The sequence below is a fragment of the Heptranchias perlo genome, unplaced genomic scaffold (genome assembly GCF_035084215.1).
Source record: "Heptranchias perlo isolate sHepPer1 unplaced genomic scaffold, sHepPer1.hap1 HAP1_SCAFFOLD_374, whole genome shotgun sequence".
Taxonomy (NCBI): Eukaryota; Metazoa; Chordata; class Chondrichthyes; order Hexanchiformes; family Hexanchidae; genus Heptranchias; species Heptranchias perlo.
In genome coordinates this window covers 208,317-227,884 of record NW_027139386.1, presented here as the reverse complement: position 1 = coordinate 227,884, position 19,568 = coordinate 208,317, and the positions used below count along the sequence as shown (strand labels likewise).

The window sequence follows — 19,568 nt, the reverse complement described above, 5'->3', positions numbered from 1 at the left end:
AAACAGAGAGAGACAGGGAGAGACAGACAGAGATAGAGGGAGACAGACAGACAGACAGCAACTGTTGGACTCCTCCTCTCCCTCAGCCTCCCCTCCAAACTGTCTATCTGTCTTTCTTGCTCTCTCTGAAAACCCCTCACTCTCTCTCTCTATCCCTCTCCTCCCCTGTCCTCTCTCTCTCTCACTCTGAATCCCTCTCCACCCCTCCGTCTCTCTCTCTCTCTCTCTCCCTCACTCCCTCTCCCTCTCTCTCCCTCACTCCCACCCCCCTCTCTCTCCCTCACTCCCTCTCCCCCTCTCTCCCTCCCCCTCTCCGGTCACAAGACATATACTGCAGTCGACCACAGCGTGCGGCAGTGAACAGTAAAATATTCCGGAGATGAATGGAGTGTTTGGGCTGGATCTTCAGACCCAGGGACCTGGGGGAAATATTTCACCAATAATCAGAGATCATTGATACCATCTGTCTTACACATGATTTCCCAAGTGAGAACTTTAATTCTCACTTGGGAAATCAGCAAAGCAATATCTTGTGGCTATGCAAGGAGTACAGTGAATAAGGCAGATGAGCAGAGGGCACAGACAGACATGTGGGAGTACGATATCTTGGCGATTTACAGAAACATGGCTTAACGAGAGGCGGGAACGGCAGCTCAACGTCCCTGGTTACAGAGTAGAGAAGATTTACAAGAATCATAGAATCATAGAAGTTTACAACATGGAAACAGGCCCTTCGGCCCAACATGTCCATGTCGCCCAGTTTATACCACCAAGCTAGTCCCAATTGCCTGCACTTGGCCCAAATCCCTCTATACCCATCTTACCCATGTAACTGTCCAAATGCTTTTTAAAAGACAAAATTGTACCCGCCTCTACTACTGCCTCTTGCAGCTCGTTCCAGACACTCACCACCCTTTGAGTGAAAAAATTGCCCCTCTGGACCCTTTTGTATCTCTCCCCTCTCACCTTAAATCTATGTCCCCTCGTTATAGACTCCCCTACCTTTGGGAAAAGATTTTGACTATCTACCTTATCTATGCCCCTCGTTATTTTATAGACTTCTATAAGATCACCCCTTAACCTCCTACTCTCCAGGGAAAAAAGTCTCAGTCTATCCAACCTCTCCCGAAAAGTCAAACCATCAAGTCCCGGTAGCATCCTAGTAAATCTTTTCTGCACTCTTTCTAGTTTAATAATATCCTTTCTATAATAGGGTGACCAGAACTGTACACAGTATTCCAAGTGTGGCCTTACTAATGTCTTGTACAACTTCAACAAGACATCCCAACTCCTGTATCTAACCCTGTACCAGCCCTGGGAGTGTTTGATGGGACAGTGTAGAGGGAGCTTTACTCTGTATCTAACCCTGTACCTGCCCTGGGAGTGTTTGATGGGACAGTGTAGAGGGAGCTTTACTCTGTATCTAACCCTGTACCTGCCCTGGGAGTGTTTGACGGGACAGTGTAGAGGGAGCTTTACTCTGTATCTAACCCTGTACCAGCCCTGGGAGTGTTTGATGGGACAGTGTAGAGGGAGCTTTACTCTGTATCTAACCCTGTACCAGCCCTGGGAGTGTTTGATGGGACAGTGTAGAGGGAGCTTTACTCTGTATCTAACCCTGTACCAGCACTGGGAGTGTTTGATGGGACAGTGTAGAGGGAGCTTTACTCTGTATCTAACCCTGTACCAGCCCTGGGAGTGTTTGATGGGACAGTGTAGAGGGAGCTTTACTCTGTATCTAACCCAGTACCTGCCCTGGGAGTGTTTGATGGGACAGTGTAGAGGGAGCTTTACTCTGTATCTAACCCTGTACCTGCCCTGGGAGTGTTTGATGGGACAGTGTAGAGGGAGCTTTACTCTGTATCTAACCCTGTACCTGCCCTGGGAGTGTTTGATGGGACAGTGTAGAGGGAGCTTTACTCTGTATCTAACCCTGTACCAGCCCTGGGAGTGTTTGATGGGACAGTGTAGAGGGAGCTTTACTCTGTATCTAACCCTGTACCTGCCCTGGGAGTGTTTGATGGGACAGTGTAGAGGGAGCTTTACTCTGTATCTAACCCTGTACCTGCCCTGGGAGTGTTTGATGGGACAGTGTAGAGGGAGCTTTACTCTGTATCCAACCCTGTACCTGCCCTGGGAGTGTCTGATGGGACAGTGTAGAGGGAGCTTTACTCTGTATCTAACCCTGTACCTGCCCTGGGAGTGTTTGATGGGACAGTGTAGAGGGAGCTTTACTCTGTATCTAACCCTGTACCAGCCCTGGGAGTGTTTGATGGGACAGTGTAGAGGGAGCTTTACTCTGTATCTAACCCTGTACCTGCCCTGGGAGTGTTTGATGGGACAGTGTAGAGGGAGCTTTACTCTGTATCTAACCCTGTACCTGCCCTGGGAGTGTTTGATGGGACAGTGTAGAGGGAGCTTTACTCTGTATCTAACCCTGTACCTGCCCTGGGAGTGTTTGATGGGACAGTGTAGAGGGAGCTTTACTCTGTATCTAACCCTGTACCTGCCCTGGGAGTGTTTGACGGGACAGTGTGGAGGGAGCTTTACTCTGTATCTAACCCTGTACCTGCCCTGGGAGTGTTTGATGGGACAGTGTAGAGGGAGCTTTACTCTGTATCTAACCCTGTACCTGCCCTGTGAGTGTTTGATGGGACAGTGTAGAGGGAGCTTTACTCTGTATCTAACCCTGTACCTGCCCTGGGAGTGTTTGATGCGACAGTGTAGAGGGAGCTTCACTCTGTATCTAACCCTGTACCTGCCCTGGGAGTGTTTGATGGGACAGTGTAGAGGGAGCTTTACTCTGTATCTCACCCTGTACCTGCCCTGGGAGTGTTTGATGGGACAGTGTAGAGGGAGCTTTACTCTGTATCTAACCCTGTACCTGCCCTGGGAGTGTTTGATGGGACAGTGTAGAGGGAGCTTTACTCTGTATCTAACCCTGTACCTGCCCTGGGAGTGTTTGATGGGACAGTGTAGAGGGAGCTTTACTCTGTATCCAACCCTGTACCTGCCCTGGGAGTGTCTGATGGGACAGTGTAGAGGGAGCTTTACTCTGTATCTAACCCTGTACCTGCCCTGGGAGTGTTTGATGGGACAGTGTAGAGGGAGCTTTACTCTGTATCTAACCCTGTACCAGCCCTGGGAGTGTTTGATGGGACAGTGTAGAGGGAGCTTTACTCTGTATCTAACCCTGTACCTGCCCTGGGAGTGTTTGATGGGACAGTGTAGAGGGAGCTTTACTCTGTATCTAACCCTGTACCTGCCCTGGGAGTGTTTGATGGGACAGTGTAGAGGGAGCTTTACTCTGTATCTAACCCTGTACCTGCCCTGGGAGTGTTTGATGGGACAGTGTAGAGGGAGCTTTACTCTGTATCTAACCCTGTACCTGCCCTGGGAGTGTTTGACGGGACAGTGTGGAGGGAGCTTTACTCTGTATCTAACCCTGTACCTGCCCTGGGAGTGTTTGATGGGACAGTGTAGAGGGAGCTTTACTCTGTATCTAACCCTGTACCTGCCCTGTGAGTGTTTGATGGGACAGTGTAGAGGGAGCTTTACTCTGTATCTAACCCTGTACCTGCCCTGGGAGTGTTTGATGGGACAGTGTAGAGGGAGCTTCACTCTGTATCTAACCCTGTACCTGCCCTGGGAGTGTTTGATGGGACAGTGTAGAGGGAGCTTTACTCTGTATCTCACCCTGTACCTGCCCTGGGAGTGTTTGATGGGACAGTGTAGAGGGAGCTTTACTCTGTATCTAACCCTGTACCTGCCCTGGGAGTGTTTGATGGGACAGTGTAGAGGGAGCTTTACTCTGTATCTAACCCTGTACCTGTCCCTGGGAGTGTTTGATGGGACAGTGCAGAGGGAGCTTTACTCAGTATCTAACCCTGTACTTGCCCTGGGAGTGTTTGATGGGACAGTGTAGAGGGAGCTTTACTCTGTATCTAACCCTGTACCTGCCCTGGGAGTGTTTGATGGGACAGTGTAGAGGGAGCTTTACTCTGTATCTAACCCTGTACCTGCCCTGGGAGTGTTTGATGGGACAGTGTAGAGGGAGCTTTACTCTGTATCTAACCCTGTACCTGCCCTGGGAGTGTTTGATGGGACAGTGTAGAGGGAGCTTTACTCTGTATCTAACCCTGTACCAGCCCTGGGAGTGTTTGACGGGACAGTGTAGAGGGAGCTTTACTCTGTATCTCACCCTGTACCTGACCCTGGGAGTGTTTGACGGGACAGTGTAGGGGGAGCTTTACTCTGTATCTAACCCTGTACCTGCCCTGGGAGTGTTTGATGGGACAGTGTAGAGGGAGCTTTACTCTGTATCTAACCCTGTACCTGCCCCTGGGAGTGTTTGACGGGACAGTGTAGAGGGAGCTTTACTCTGTATCTAACCCTGTACCTGTCCCTGGGAGTGTTTGATGGGACAGTGTAGAGGGAGCTTTACTCTGTATCTAACCCTGTACCTGTCCCTGGGAGTGTTTGATGGGACAGTGTAGAGGGAGCTTTACTCTGTATCTCACCCTGTCCCTGTCCCTGGGAGTGTTTGATGGGACAGTGTAGAGGGAGCTTTACTCTGTATCTAACCCTGTACCTGCCCTGGGAGTGTTTGATGGGACAGTGTAGAGGGAGCTTTACTCTGTATCTAACCCTGCACCTGCCCTGGGAGTGTTTGATGGGACAGTGTAGAGGGAGCTTTACTCTGTATCTAACCCTGTACCTGCCCTGGGAGTGTTTGACGGGACAGTGTAGAGGGAGCTTTACTCTGTATCTAACCCTGTACCTGCCCTGGGAGTGTTTGACGGGACAGTGTAGAGGGAGCTTTACTCTGTATCTAACCCTGTACCTGCCCTGGGAGTGTTTGACGGGACAGTGTAGAGGGAGCTTTACTCTGTATCTAACCCTGTACCTGTCCCTGGGAGTGTTTGATGGGACAGTGTAGAGGGAGCTTTACTCTGTATCTAACCCTGTACCTGCCCTGGGAGTGTTTGACGGGACAGTGCAGAGGATGCTTTACTCTGTATCTAACCCTGTACCTGTCCCTGGGAGTGTTTGATGGGACAGTGTAGAGGGAGCTTTACTCTGTATCTAACCCTGTACCTGACCCTGGGAGTGTTTGATGGGACAGTGCAGAGGGAGCTTTACTCTGTATCTAACCCTGTACCTGCCCTGGGAGTGTTTGATGGGACAGTGTAGAGGGAGCTTTACTCTGTATCTAACCCTGTACCTGCCCTGGGAGTGTTTGATGGGACAGTGTAGAGGGAGCTTCACTCTGTATCTAACCCTGTACCTGCCCTGGGAGTGTTTGACGGGACAGTGTAGAGGGAGCTTTACTCTGTATCTAACCCTGTACCTGCCCTGGGAGTGCTTGATGGGACAGTGTAGAGGGAGCTTTACTCTGTATCTAACCCTGTACCTGACCCTGGGAGTGTTTGATGGGACAGTGTAGAGGGAGCTTTACTCTGTATCTAACCCTGTACCTGCCCTGGGAGTGTTTGATGGGACAGTGTGGAGGGAGCTTTACTCTGTATCTAACCCTGTACCTGCCCTGGGAGTGTTTGATGGGACAGTGTGGAGGGAGCTTTACTCTGTATCTAACCCTGTACCTGCCCTGGGAGTGTTTGATGGGACAGTGTGGAGGGAGCTTTACTCTGTATCTAACCCTGTACCTGCCCTGGGAGTGTTTGATGGGACAGTGTAGAGGGAGCTTTACTCTGTATCTAACCCTGTACCTGCCCTGGGAGTGTTTGATGGGACAGTGTAGAGGGAGCTTTACTCTGTATCTAACCCTGTACCTGCCCTGGGAGTGTTTGATGGGACAGTGTAGAGGGAGCTTTACTCTGTATCTAACCCTGTACCTGCCCCGGGAGTGTTTGATGGGACAGTGTGGAGGGAGCTTTACTCTGTATCTAACCCTGTACCTGCCCTGGGAGTGTTTGATGGGACAGTGTAGAGGGAGCTTTACTCTGTATCTAACCCTGTACCTGCCCTGGGAGTGTTTGATGGGACAGTGTAGAGGGAGCTTTACTCTGTATCTAACCCTGTACCTGTCCCTGGGAGTGTTTGATGGGACAGTGTAGAGGGAGCTTTACTCTGTATCTAACCCTGTACCTGCCCTGGGAGTGTTTGATGGGACAGTGTAGAGGGAGCTTTACTCTGTATCTAACCCTGTACCTGCCCCGGGAGTGTTTGATGGGACAGTGTAGAGGGAGCTTTACTCTGTATCTAACCCTGTACCTGCCCTGGGAGTGTTTGATGGGACAGTGTGGAGGGAGCTTTACTCTGTATCTAACCCTGTACCTGCCCTGGGAGTGTTTGACGGGACAGTGTAGAGGGAGCTTCACTCTGTATCTAACCCTGTACCTGCCCTGGGAGTGTTTGATGGGACAGTGTAGAGGGAGCTTTACTCTGTATCTAACCCTGTACCTGCCCTGGGAGTGTTTGACGGGACAGTGTAGAGGGAGCTTTACTCTGTATCTAACCCTGTACCTGCCCTGGGAGTGTTTGATGGGACAGTGTAGAGGGAGCTTTACTCTGTATCTAACCCTGTACCTGCCCTGGGAGTGTTTGATGGGACAGTGTAGAGGGAGCTTTACTCTGTATCTAACCCTGTACCTGCCCTGGGAGTGTTTGACGGGACAGTGTAGAGGGAGCTTTACTCTGTACTGACCCTGTACCTGCCCTGGGAGTGTTTGATGGGACAGTGTAGAGGGAGCTTTACTCTGTATCTAACCCTGTACCAGCCCTGGGAGTGTTTGATGGTACAGTGTAGAGGGAGCTTTACTCTGTATCTAACCCTGTACCTGCCCTGGGAGTGTTTGATGGGACAGTGTAGAGGGAGCTTTACTCTGTATCTAACCCTGTACCTGCCCTGGGAGTGTTTGATGGGACAGTGTGGAGGGAGCTTCACTCTGTATCTAACCCTGTACCTGCCCTGGGAGTGTTTGATGGGACAGTGTAGAGGGAGCTTTACTCTGTATCTCACCCTGTACCTGCCCTGGGAGTGTTTGATGGGACAGTGTAGAGGGAGCTTTACTCTGTATCTAACCCTGTACCTGCCCTGGGAGTGTTTGATGGGACAGTGTAGAGGGAGCTTTACTCTGTATCTAACCCTGTACCTGCCCTGGGAGTGTTTGATGGGACAGTGTAGAGGGAGCTTTACTCTGTATCCAACCCTGTACCTGCCCTGGGAGTGTCTGATGGGACAGTGTAGAGGGAGCTTTACTCTGTATCTAACCCTGTACCTGCCCTGGGAGTGTTTGATGGGACAGTGTAGAGGGAGCTTTACTCTGTATCTAACCCTGTACCAGCCCTGGGAGTGTTTGATGGGACAGTGTAGAGGGAGCTTTACTCTGTATCTAACCCTGTACCTGCCCTGGGAGTGTTTGATGGGACAGTGTAGAGGGAGCTTTACTCTGTATCTAACCCTGTACCTGCCCTGGGAGTGTTTGATGGGACAGTGTAGAGGGAGCTTTACTCTGTATCTAACCCTGTACCTGCCCTGGGAGTGTTTGATGGGACAGTGTAGAGGGAGCTTTACTCTGTATCTAACCCTGTACCTGCCCTGGGAGTGTTTGACGGGACAGTGTGGAGGGAGCTTTACTCTGTATCTAACCCTGTACCTGCCCTGGGAGTGTTTGATGGGACAGTGTAGAGGGAGCTTTACTCTGTATCTAACCCTGTACCTGCCCTGTGAGTGTTTGATGGGACAGTGTAGAGGGAGCTTTACTCTGTATCTAACCCTGTACCTGCCCTGGGAGTGTTTGATGGGACAGTGTAGAGGGAGCTTCACTCTGTATCTAACCCTGTACCTGCCCTGGGAGTGTTTGATGGGACAGTGTAGAGGGAGCTTTACTCTGTATCTCACCCTGTACCTGCCCTGGGAGTGTTTGATGGGACAGTGTAGAGGGAGCTTTACTCTGTATCTAACCCTGTACCTGCCCTGGGAGTGTTTGATGGGACAGTGTAGAGGGAGCTTTACTCTGTATCTAACCCTGTACCTGCCCTGGGAGTGTTTGATGGGACAGTGTAGAGGGAGCTTTACTCTGTATCTAACCCTGTACCTGTCCCTGGGAGTGTTTGATGGGACAGTGTAGAGGGAGCTTTACTCTGTATCTAACCCTGTACCTGCCCTGGGAGTGTTTGATGGGACAGTGTAGAGGGAGCTTTACTCTGTATCTAACCCTGTACCTGCCCTGGGAGTGTTTGATGGGACAGTGTAGAGGGAGCTTTACTCTGTATCTAACCCTGTACCTGCCCTGGGAGTGTTTGATGGGACAGTGTAGAGGGAGCTTTACTCTGTATCTAACCCTGTACCAGCCCTGGGAGTGTTTGATGGGACAGTGTAGAGGGAGCTTTACTCTGTATCTAACCCTGTACCAGCCCTGGGAGTGTTTGACGGGACAGTGTAGGGGGAGCTTTACTCTGTATCTCACCCTGTACCTGCCCTGGGAGTGTTTGATGGGACAGTGTAGGGGGAGCTTTACTCTGTATCTAACCCTGTACCTGCCCTGGGAGTGTTTGATGGGACAGTGTAGAGGGAGCTTTACTCTGTATCTAACCCTGTACCTGCCCCTGGGAGTGTTTGACGGGACAGTGTAGAGGGAGCTTTACTCTGTATCTAACCCTGTACCTGTCCCTGGGAGTGTTTGATGGGACAGTGTAGAGGGAGCTTTACTCTGTATCTAACCCTGTACCTGTCCCTGGGAGTGTTTGATGGGACAGTGTAGAGGGAGCTTTACTCTGTATCTCACCCTGTCCCTGTCCCTGGGAGTGTTTGATGGGACAGTGTAGAGGGAGCTTTACTCTGTATCTAACCCTGTACCTGCCCTGGGAGTGTTTGATGGGACAGTGTAGAGGGAGCTTTACTCTGTATCTAACCCTGCACCTGCCCTGGGAGTGTTTGATGGGACAGTGTAGAGGGAGCTTTACTCTGTATCTAACCCTGTACCTGCCCTGGGAGTGTTTGACGGGACAGTGTAGAGGGAGCTTTACTCTGTATCTAACCCTGTACCTGCCCTGGGAGTGTTTGACGGGACAGTGTAGAGGGAGCTTTACTCTGTATCTAACCCTGTACCTGCCCTGGGAGTGTTTGACGGGACAGTGTAGAGGGAGCTTTACTCTGTATCTAACCCTGTACCTGTCCCTGGGAGTGTTTGATGGGACAGTGTAGAGGGAGCTTTACTCTGTATCTAACCCTGTACCTGCCCTGGGAGTGTTTGACGGGACAGTGCAGAGGATGCTTTACTCTGTATCTAACCCTGTACCTGTCCCTGGGAGTGTTTGATGGGACAGTGTAGAGGGAGCTTTACTCTGTATCTAACCCTGTACCTGACCCTGGGAGTGTTTGATGGGACAGTGCAGAGGGAGCTTTACTCTGTATCTAACCCTGTACCTGCCCTGGGAGTGTTTGATGGGACAGTGTAGAGGGAGCTTTACTCTGTATCTAACCCTGTACCTGCCCTGGGAGTGTTTGATGGGACAGTGTAGAGGGAGCTTCACTCTGTATCTAACCCTGTACCTGCCCTGGGAGTGTTTGACGGGACAGTGTAGAGGGAGCTTTACTCTGTATCTAACCCTGTACCTGCCCTGGGAGTGCTTGATGGGACAGTGTAGAGGGAGCTTTACTCTGTATCTAACCCTGTACCTGACCCTGGGAGTGTTTGATGGGACAGTGTAGAGGGAGCTTTACTCTGTATCTAACCCTGTACCTGCCCTGGGAGTGTTTGATGGGACAGTGTGGAGGGAGCTTTACTCTGTATCTAACCCTGTACCTGCCCTGGGAGTGTTTGATGGGACAGTGTGGAGGGAGCTTTACTCTGTATCTAACCCTGTACCTGCCCTGGGAGTGTTTGATGGGACAGTGTGGAGGGAGCTTTACTCTGTATCTAACCCTGTACCTGCCCTGGGAGTGTTTGATGGGACAGTGTAGAGGGAGCTTTACTCTGTATCTAACCCTGTACCTGCCCTGGGTGTGTTTGATGGGACAGTGTAGAGGGAGCTTTACTCTGTATCTAACCCTGTACCTGCCCTGGGAGTGTTTGATGGGACAGTGTAGAGGGAGCTTTACTCTGTATCTAACCCTGTACCTGCCCCGGGAGTGTTTGATGGGACAGTGTGGAGGGAGCTTTACTCTGTATCTAACCCTGTACCTGCCCTGGGAGTGTTTGATGGGACAGTGTAGAGGGAGCTTTACTCTGTATCTAACCCTGTACCTGCCCTGGGAGTGTTTGATGGGACAGTGTAGAGGGAGCTTTACTCTGTATCTAACCCTGTACCTGTCCCTGGGAGTGTTTGATGGGACAGTGTAGAGGGAGCTTTACTCTGTATCTAACCCTGTACCTGCCCTGGGAGTGTTTGATGGGACAGTGTAGAGGGAGCTTTACTCTGTATCTAACCCTGTACCTGCCCCGGGAGTGTTTGATGGGACAGTGTAGAGGGAGCTTTACTCTGTATCTAACCCTGTACCTGCCCTGGGAGTGTTTGATGGGACAGTGTGGAGGGAGCTTTACTCTGTATCTAACCCTGTACCTGCCCTGGGAGTGTTTGACGGGACAGTGTAGAGGGAGCTTCACTCTGTATCTAACCCTGTACCTGCCCTGGGAGTGTTTGATGGGACAGTGTAGAGGGAGCTTTACTCTGTATCTAACCCTGTACCTGCCCTGGGAGTGTTTGACGGGACAGTGTAGAGGGAGCTTTACTCTGTATCTAACCCTGTACCTGCCCTGGGAGTGTTTGATGGGACAGTGTAGAGGGAGCTTTACTCTGTATCTAACCCTGTACCTGCCCTGGGAGTGTTTGATGGGACAGTGTAGAGGGAGCTTTACTCTGTATCTAACCCTGTACCTGCCCTGGGAGTGTTTGACGGGACAGTGTAGAGGGAGCTTTACTCTGTACTGACCCTGTACCTGCCCTGGGAGTGTTTGATGGGACAGTGTAGAGGGAGCTTTACTCTGTATCTAACCCTGTACCAGCCCTGGGAGTGTTTGATGGTACAGTGTAGAGGGAGCTTTACTCTGTATCTAACCCTGTACCTGCCCTGGGAGTGTTTGATGGGACAGTGTAGAGGGAGCTTTACTCTGTATCTAACCCTGTACCTGCCCTGGGAGTGTTTGATGGGACAGTGTGGAGGGAGCTTTACTCTGTATCTAACCCTGTACCTGCCCTGGGAGTGTTTGATGGGACAGTGTGGAGGGAGCTTTACTCTGTATCTAACCCTGTACCTGCCCTGGGAGTGTTTGATGGGACAGTGTGGAGGGAGCTTTACTCTGTATCTAACCCTGTACCTGCCCTGGGAGTGTTTGATGGGACAGTGTAGAGGGAGCTTTACTCTGTATCTAACCCTGTACCTGCCCTGGGAGTGTTTGATGGGACAGTGTAGAGGGAGCTTTACTCTGTATCTAACCCTGTACCTGCCCTGGGAGTGTTTGATGGGACAGTGTAGAGGGAGCTTTACTCTGTATCTGACGCGTGCTGTACCTGCCCCGGGAGTGTTTGATGGGACAGTGTAGAGGGAGCTTTACTCTGTATCTAACCCTGTACCTGCCCTGGGAGTGTTTGATGGGACAGTGTCGAGGGAGCTTTACTCTGTATCTAACCCTGTACCAGCCCTGGGAGTGTTTGACGGGACAGTGTACAGGGAGCTTTACTCTGTATCTCACCCTGTACCTGACCCTGGGAGTGTTTGACGGGACAGTGTAGAGGGAGCTTTACTCTGTATCTAACCCTGTACCTGCCCTGGGAGTGTTTGATGGGACAGTGTAGAGGGAGCTTTACTCTGTATCTAACCCTGTACCTGCCCTGGGAGTGTTTGACGGGACAGTGTAGAGGGAGCTTTACTCTGTATCTAACCCTGTACCTGTCCCTGGGAGTGTTTGATGGGACAGTGTAGAGGGAGCTTTACTCTGTATCTAACCCTGTACCTGCCCTGGGAGTGTTTGACGGGACAGTGTAGAGGGAGCTTTACTCTGTATCTAACCCTGTACCTGTCCCTGGGAGTGTTTGATGGGACAGTGTAGAGGGAGCTTTACTCTGTATCTAACCCTGTACCTGTCCCTGGGAGTCTTTGATGGGACAGTGTAGAGGGAGCTTTACTCTGTATCTCACCCTGTACCTGTCCCTGGGAGTGTTTGATGGGACAGTGTAGAGGGAGCTTTACTCTGTATCTAACCCTGTACCTGCCCTGGGAGTGTTTGATGGGACAGTGTAGAGGGAGCTTTACTCTTTATCTAACCCTGCACCTGCCCTGGGAGTGTTTGACGGGACAGTGTAGAGGGAGCTTTACTCTGTATCTAACCCTGTACCTGCCCTGGGAGTGTTTGACGGGACAGTGTAGAGGGAGCTTTACTCTGTATCTAACCCTGTACCTGCCCTGGGAGTGTTTGACGGGACAGTGTAGAGGGAGCTTTACTCTGTATCTAACCCTGTACCTGCCCTGGGAGTGTTTGACGGGACAGTGTAGAGGGAGCTTTACTCTGTATCTAACCCTGTACCTGTCCCTGGGAGTGTTTGATGGGACAGTGTAGAGGGAGCTTTACTCTGTATCTAACCCTGTACCTGCCCTGGGAGTGTTTGACGGGACAGTGTAGAGGGAGCTTTACTCTGTATCTAACCCTGTACCTGTCCCTGGGAGTGTTTGATGGGACAGTGTAGAGGGAGCTTTACTCTGTATCTAACCCTGTACCTGACCCTGGGAGTGTTTGATGGGACAGTGTAGAGGGAGCTTTACTCTGTATCTAACCCTGTACCTGTCCCTGGGAGTGTTTGATGGGACAGTGTAGAGGGAGCTTTACTCTGTATCTAACCCTGTACCTGCCCTGGGAGTGTTTGATGGGACAGTGTTGAGGGAGCTTTACTCTGTATCTAACCCTGTACCTGCCCTGGGAGTGTTTGATGGGACAGTGTAGAGGGAGCTTTACTCTGTATCTAACCCTGTACCTGCCCTGGGAGTGTTTGACGGGACAGTGTAGAGGGAGCTTTACTCTGTATCTAACCCTGTACCTGCCCTGGGAGTGTTTGATGGGACAGTGTTGAGGGAGCTTTACTCTGTATCTAACCCTGTACCTGCCCTGGGAGTGTTTGACGGGACAGTGTAGAGGGAGCTTTACTCTGTATCTAACCCTGTACCTGCCCTGGGAGTGTTTGATGGGACAGTGTCGAGGGAGCTTTAATCTGTATCTAACCCTGTACCTGCCCTGGGAGTGTTTGATGGGACAGTGTAGAGGGAGCTTTACTCTGTATCTAACCCTGTACCTGCCCCTGGGAGTGTTTGACTGGACAGTGTAGAGGGATCTTTACTCTGTATCTAACCCTGTACCTGCCCTGGGAGTGTTTGATGGGACAGTGTAGAGGGAGCTTTACTCTGTATCTAACCCTGTACCTGCCCCGGGAGTGTTTGATGGGACAGTGTGGAGGGAGCTTTACTCTGTATCTAACCCTGTACCTGCCCTGGGAGTGTTTGATGGGACAGTGTAGAGGGAGCTTTACTCTGTATCTAACCCTGTACCTGCCCTGGGAGTGTTTGATGGGACAGTGTAGAGGGAGCTTTACTCTGTATCTAACCCTGTACCTGTCCCTGGGAGTTTTTGATGGGACAGTGTAGAGGGAGCTTTACTCTGTATCTAACCCTGTACCTGCCCTGGGAGTGTTTGATGGGACAGTGTAGAGGGAGCTTTACTCTGTATCTAACCCTGTACCTGCCCCGGGAGTGTTTGATGGGACAGTGTAGAGGGAGCTTTACTCTGTATCTAACCCTGTACCTGCCCTGGGAGTGTTTGATGGGACAGTGTGGAGGGAGCTTTACTCTGTATCTAACCCTGTACCTGCCCTGGGAGTGTTTGACGGGACAGTGTAGAGGGAGCTTCACTCTGTATCTAACCCTGTACCTGCCCTGGGAGTGTTTGATGGGACAGTGTAGAGGGAGCTTTACTCTGTATCTAACCCTGTACCTGCCCTGGGAGTGTTTGACGGGACAGTGTAGAGGGAGCTTTACTCTGTATCTAACCCTGTACCTGCCCTGGGAGTGTTTGATGGGACAGTGTAGAGGGAGCTTTACTCTGTATCTAACCCTGTACCTGCCCTGGGAGTGTTTGATGGGACAGTGTAGAGGGAGCTTTACTCTGTATCTAACCCTGTCCCTGCCCTGGGAGTGTTTGACGGGACAGTGTAGAGGGAGCTTTACTCTGTACTGACCCTGTACCTGCCCTGGGAGTGTTTGATGGGACAGTGTAGAGGGAGCTTTACTCTGTATCTAACCCTGTACCAGCCCTGGGAGTGTTTGATTGTACAGTGTAGAGGGAGCTTTACTCTGTATCTAACCCTGTACCTGCCCTGGGAGTGTTTGATGGGACAGTGTAGAGGGAGCTTTACTCTGTATCTAACCCTGTACCTGCCCTGGGAGTGTTTGATGGGAAAGTGTGGAGGGAGCTTTACTCTGTATCTAACCCTGTACCTGTCCCTGGGAGTGTTTGATGGGACAGTGCAGAGGGAGCTTTACTCTGTATCTAACCCTGTACCTGCCCTGGGAGTGTTTGACGGGACAGTGTAGAGGGAGCTTTACTCTGTATCTAACCCTGTACCTGCCCTGCGAGTGTTTGACGGGACAGTGTAGAGGGAGCTTTACTCTGTATCTAACCCTGTACCTGCCCTGCGAGTGTTTGATGGGACAGTGTGGAGGGAGCTTTACTCTGTATCTAACCCTGTACCTGCCCTGGGAGTGTTTGATGGGACAGTGTAGAGGGAGCTTTACTCTGTATCTAACCCTGTACCTGTCCCTGGGAGTGTTTGATGGGACAGTGCAGAGGGAGCTTTACTCTGTATCTAACCCTGTACCTGCCCTGGGAGTGTTTGATGGGACAGTGTAGAGGGAGCTTTACTCTGTATCTAACCCTGTACCTGCCCTGGGAGTGTTTGACGGGACAGTGTAGAGGGAGCTTTACTCTGTATCTAACCCTGTACCTGCCCTGCGAGTGTTTGACGGGACAGTGTGGAGGGAGCTTTACTCTGTGTCTAACCCTGTACCTGCCCTGGGAGTGTTTGATGGGACAGTGTGGAGGGAGCTTTACTCTGTATCTAACCCTGTACCTGCCCTGGGAGTGTTTGATGGGACAGTGTAGAGGGAGCTTTACTCTGTATCTAACCCTGTACCTGCCCTGGGAGTGTTTGATGGGACAGTGTGGAGGGAGCTTTACTCTGTATCTAACCCTGTACCTGCCCTGGGAGTGTTTGATGGGACAGTGTAGAGGGAGCTTTACTCTGTATCTAACCCTGTACCTGCCCTGGGAGTGTTTGATGGGACAGTGTAGAGGGAGCTTTACTCTGTATCTCACCCTGTACCTGCCCTGGGAGTGTTTGATGGGACAGTGTGGAGGGAGCTTTACTCTGTATCTAACCCTGTACCTGCCCTGGGAGTGTTTGATGGGACAGTGTAGAGGGAGCTTTACTCTGTATCTAACCCTGTACCTGCCCTGGGAGTGTTTGATGGGACAGTGTAGAGGGAGCTTTACTCTGTATCTAACCCTGTACCTGCCCTGGGAGTGTTTGATGGGACAGTGTAGAGGGAGCTTTACTCTGTATCTAACCCTGTACCTGCCCCTGGGAGTGTTTGACTGGACAGTGTAGAGGGATCTTTACTCTGTATCTAACCCTGTACCTGCCCTGGGAGTGTTTGATGGGACAGTGTAGAGGGAGCTTTACTCTGTATCTAACCCTGTACCTGCCCCGGGAGTGTTTGATGGGACAGTGTGGAGGGAGCTTTACTCTGTATCTAACCCTGTACCTGCCCTGGGAGTGTTTGATGGGACAGTGTAGAGGGAGCTTTACTCTGTATCTAACCCTGTACCTGCCCTGGGAGTGTTTGATGGGACAGTGTAGAGGGAGCTTTACTCTGTATCTAACCCTGTACCTGTCCCTGGGAGTGTTTGACGGGACAGTGTAGAGGGAGCTTCACTCTGTATCTAACCCTGTACCTGCCCTGGGAGTGTTTGATGGGACAGTGTAGAGGGAGCTTTACTCTGTATCTAACCCTGTACCTGCCCTGGGAGTGTTTGACGGGACAGTGTAGAGGGAGCTTTACTCTGTATCTAACCCTGTACCTGCCCTGGGAGTGTTTGATGGGACAGTGTAGAGGGAGCTTTACTCTGTATCTAACCCTGTACCTGCCCTGGGAGTGTTTGATGGGACAGTGTAGAGGGAGCTTTACTCTGTATCTAACCCTGTACCAGCCCTGGGAGTGTTTGATGGGACAGTGTAGAGGGAGCTTTACTCTGTATCTAACCCTGTACCTGCCCTGGGAGTGTTTGACGGGACAGTGTAGAGGGAGCTTTACTCTGTACTGACCCTGTACCTGCCCTGGGAGTGTTTGATGGGACAGTGTAGAGGGAGCTTTACTCTGTATCTAACCCTGTACCAGCCCTGGGAGTGTTTGATGGGACAGTGTAGAGGGAGCTTTACTCTGTACTGACCCTGTACCTGCCCTGGGAGTGTTTGATGGGACAGTGTAGAGGGAGCTTTACTCTGTATCTAACCCTGTACCTGCCCTGGGAGTGTTTGATGGGACAGTGTAGAGGGAGCTTTACTCTGTATCTAACCCTGTACCTGCCCTGGGAGTGTTTGATGGGACAGTGTAGAGGGAGCTTTACTCTGTATCTCACCCTGTACCTGCCCTGGGAGTGTTTGACGGGACAGTGTAGAGGGAGCTTTACTCTGTACTGACCCTGTACCTGCCCTGGGAGTGTTTGATGGGACAGTGTAGAGGGAGCTTTACTCTGTATCTAACCCTGTACCAGCCCTGGGAGTGTTTGATGGTACAGTGTAGAGGGAGCTTTACTCTGTATCTAACCCTGTACCTGCCCTGGGAGTGTTTGATGGGACAGTGTAGAGGGAGCTTTACTCTGTATCTCACCCTGTACCTGCCCTGGGAGTGTTTGATGGGAAAGTGTGGAGGGAGCTTTACTCTGTATCTAACCCTGTACCTGTCCCTGGGAGTGTTTGATGGGACAGTGCAGAGGGAGCTTTACTCTGTATCTAACCCTGTACCTGCCCTGGGAGTGTTTGACGGGACAGTGTAGAGGGAGCTTTACTCTGTATCTAACCCTGTACCTGCCCTGCGAGTGTTTGACGGGACAGTGTAGAGTGAGCTTTACTCTGTATCTAACCCTGTACCTGCCCTGCGAGTGTTTGATGGGACAGTGTGGAGGGAGCTTTACTCTGTATCTAACCCTGTACCTGCCCTGGGAGTGTTTGATGGGACAGTGTAGAGGGAGCTTTACTCTGTATCTAACCCTGTACCTGTCCCTGGGAGTGTTTGATGGGACAGTGCAGAGGGAGCTTTACTCTGTATCTAACCCTGTACCTGCCCTGGGAGTGTTTGACGGGACAGTGTAGAGGGAGCTTTACTCTGTATCTAACCCTGTACCTGCCCTGGGAGTGTTTGACGGGACAGTGTAGAGGGAGCTTTACTCTGTATCTAACCCTGTACCTGCCCTGCGAGTGTTTGACGGGACAGTGTGGAGGGAGCTTTACTCTGTGTCTAACCCTGTACCTGCCCTGGGAGTGTTTGATGGGACAGTGTGGAGGGAGCTTTACTCTGTATCTAACCCTGTACCTGCCCTGGGAGTGTTTGATGGGACAGTGTAGAGGGAGCTTTACTCTGTATCTAACCCTGTACCTGCCCTGGGAGTGTTTGATGGGACAGTGTGGAGGGAGCTTTACTCTGTATCTAACCCTGTACCTGCCCTGGGAGTGTTTGACGAGACAGTGTAGAGGGAGCTTTACTCTGTATCTAACCCTGTACCTGCCCTGGGAGTGTTTGATGGGACAGTGTAGAGGGAGCTTTACTCTGTATCTAACCCTGTACCTGCCCTGGGAGTGTTTGACGGGACAGTGTAGAGGGAGCTTTACCCTGTATCTAACCCTGTACCTGCCCTGGGAGTGTTTGATGGGACAGTGTAGAGGGAGCTTTACTCTGTATCTAACCTGACCCTGACTGCTCCTATCTGTCTCCCCCCACACAGGTCCTCCATTCTGGGGTCTGGTGAACACCGCCTGGAGTCTCTGCTCGATCGGAAAGCGACAGTCACCCATTGACGTCAACACAAGCTACCTGATCTTTGACCCCTTCCTCACCCCACTGCGGGTCAGCACGGGGGGCAAAAAGGTAACAACGGGGATGAGGGGGGTACGGATGGTGTGAGAAAAGTAGGTGGGGGGGACTCATTCGACGCTCCCCGGCTCCCCTCTTGTGCTAATTGTCTGAAATCACGTCAAGTCCAAATCGTGACCTTAGTCCTGTTTTAAAGAGGGAGTCTCTCTCTCTCTCCGTCAGGGACCCCTTTTAAAGAGGGAGTCTCTCTCTCTATCCATCAGGGACCCCTTTTAAAGAGGGAGTCTCTCTCTCTCTCCATCAGGGACCCCTTTTAAAGAGGGAGTCTCTCTCTCTCTCCGTCAGGGACCCCTTTTAAAGAGGGAGTCTCTCTCTCTCTCCGTCAGGGACCCCTTTTAAAGAGGGAGTCTCTCTCTCTATCCATCAGGGACCCCTTTTAAAGAGGGAGTCTCTCTCTCTCTCCATCAGGGACCCCTTTTAAAGAGGGAGTCTCTCTCTCTCTCCGTCAGGGACCCCTTTTAAAGAGGGAGTCTCTCTCTCTCTCCGTCAGGGACCCCTTTTAAAGAGGGAGTCTCTCTCTCTCCGTCAGGGACCCCTTTTAAAGAGGGAGTCTCTCTCTCTCCATCAGGGACCCCTTTTAAAGAGGGAGTCTCTCTCTCTCCGTCAGGGACCCCTTTTAAAGAGGGAGTCTCTCTCTCCCTCCATCAGGGACCCCTTTTAAAAAGGGAGTCTCTCTCTCTCTATCAGGGACCCCTTTAAAGAGGGAGACTCTCTCTCTCCATCAGGGACCCCTTTTAAAGAGGGAGTCTCTCTCTCTCTATCAGGGACCCCTTTAAAGAGGGAGACTCTCTCTCTCCATCAGGGACCCCTTTTAAAGGGGAGGCTCTCTCCATCAGGGACCCCTTTTAAAGAGGGAGTCTCTCTCTCCCCATCAGGGACCCCTTTTAAAGAGGGAGTCTCTCTCTCTCTCCATCAGAGACCCCTTTTAAAGAGGGAGTCTCTCTCTCTCCATCAGGGACCCCTTTTAAAGAGGGAGTCTCTCTCACTCCATCAGGGACCCCTTTTAAAGAGGGAGTCTCTCTCTCTCTCCATCAGAGACACCTTTTAAAGAGGGAGTCTCTCTCTCTCCATCAGGGACCCCTTTTAAAGAGGGAGTCTCTCTCACTCCATCAGGGACCCCTTTTAAAGAGGGAGTCTCTCTCTCTCTCCATCAGGGACCCCTTTTAAAGAGGGAGTCTCTCTCACTCCATCAGGGACCCCTTTTAAAGAGGGAGTCTCTCTCTCTCCATCAGAGACCCCTTTTAAAGAGGGAGTCTCTCCCTCTCCATCAGGGACCCCTTTTAAAGAGGGAGTCTCTATCTCTCTCTCCATCAGGGACCCCTTTAAAGAGGGAGTCTCTCTCTCTCCATCAGGGACCCCTTTTAAAGAGGGAGTCTCTCTCTCTCCATCAGGGACCCCTTTTAAAGAGGGA

General features: G+C 51.3%; 1 protein-coding gene across 1 annotated transcript in view; it reads left to right on the top strand.

The window, feature by feature from the left end:
* Positions 1-19,568, top strand: part of LOC137311629 (carbonic anhydrase-related protein 10-like) — an 83,013-nt gene that overhangs the window by 20,412 nt on the left and 43,033 nt on the right. The window contains exon 3 of the mRNA XM_067978733.1: positions 18,009-18,151. Within this exon, the coding sequence (XP_067834834.1) occupies positions 18,009-18,151 (143 nt within the window). The remainder of the gene's footprint in view (positions 1-18,008; positions 18,152-19,568) is intronic.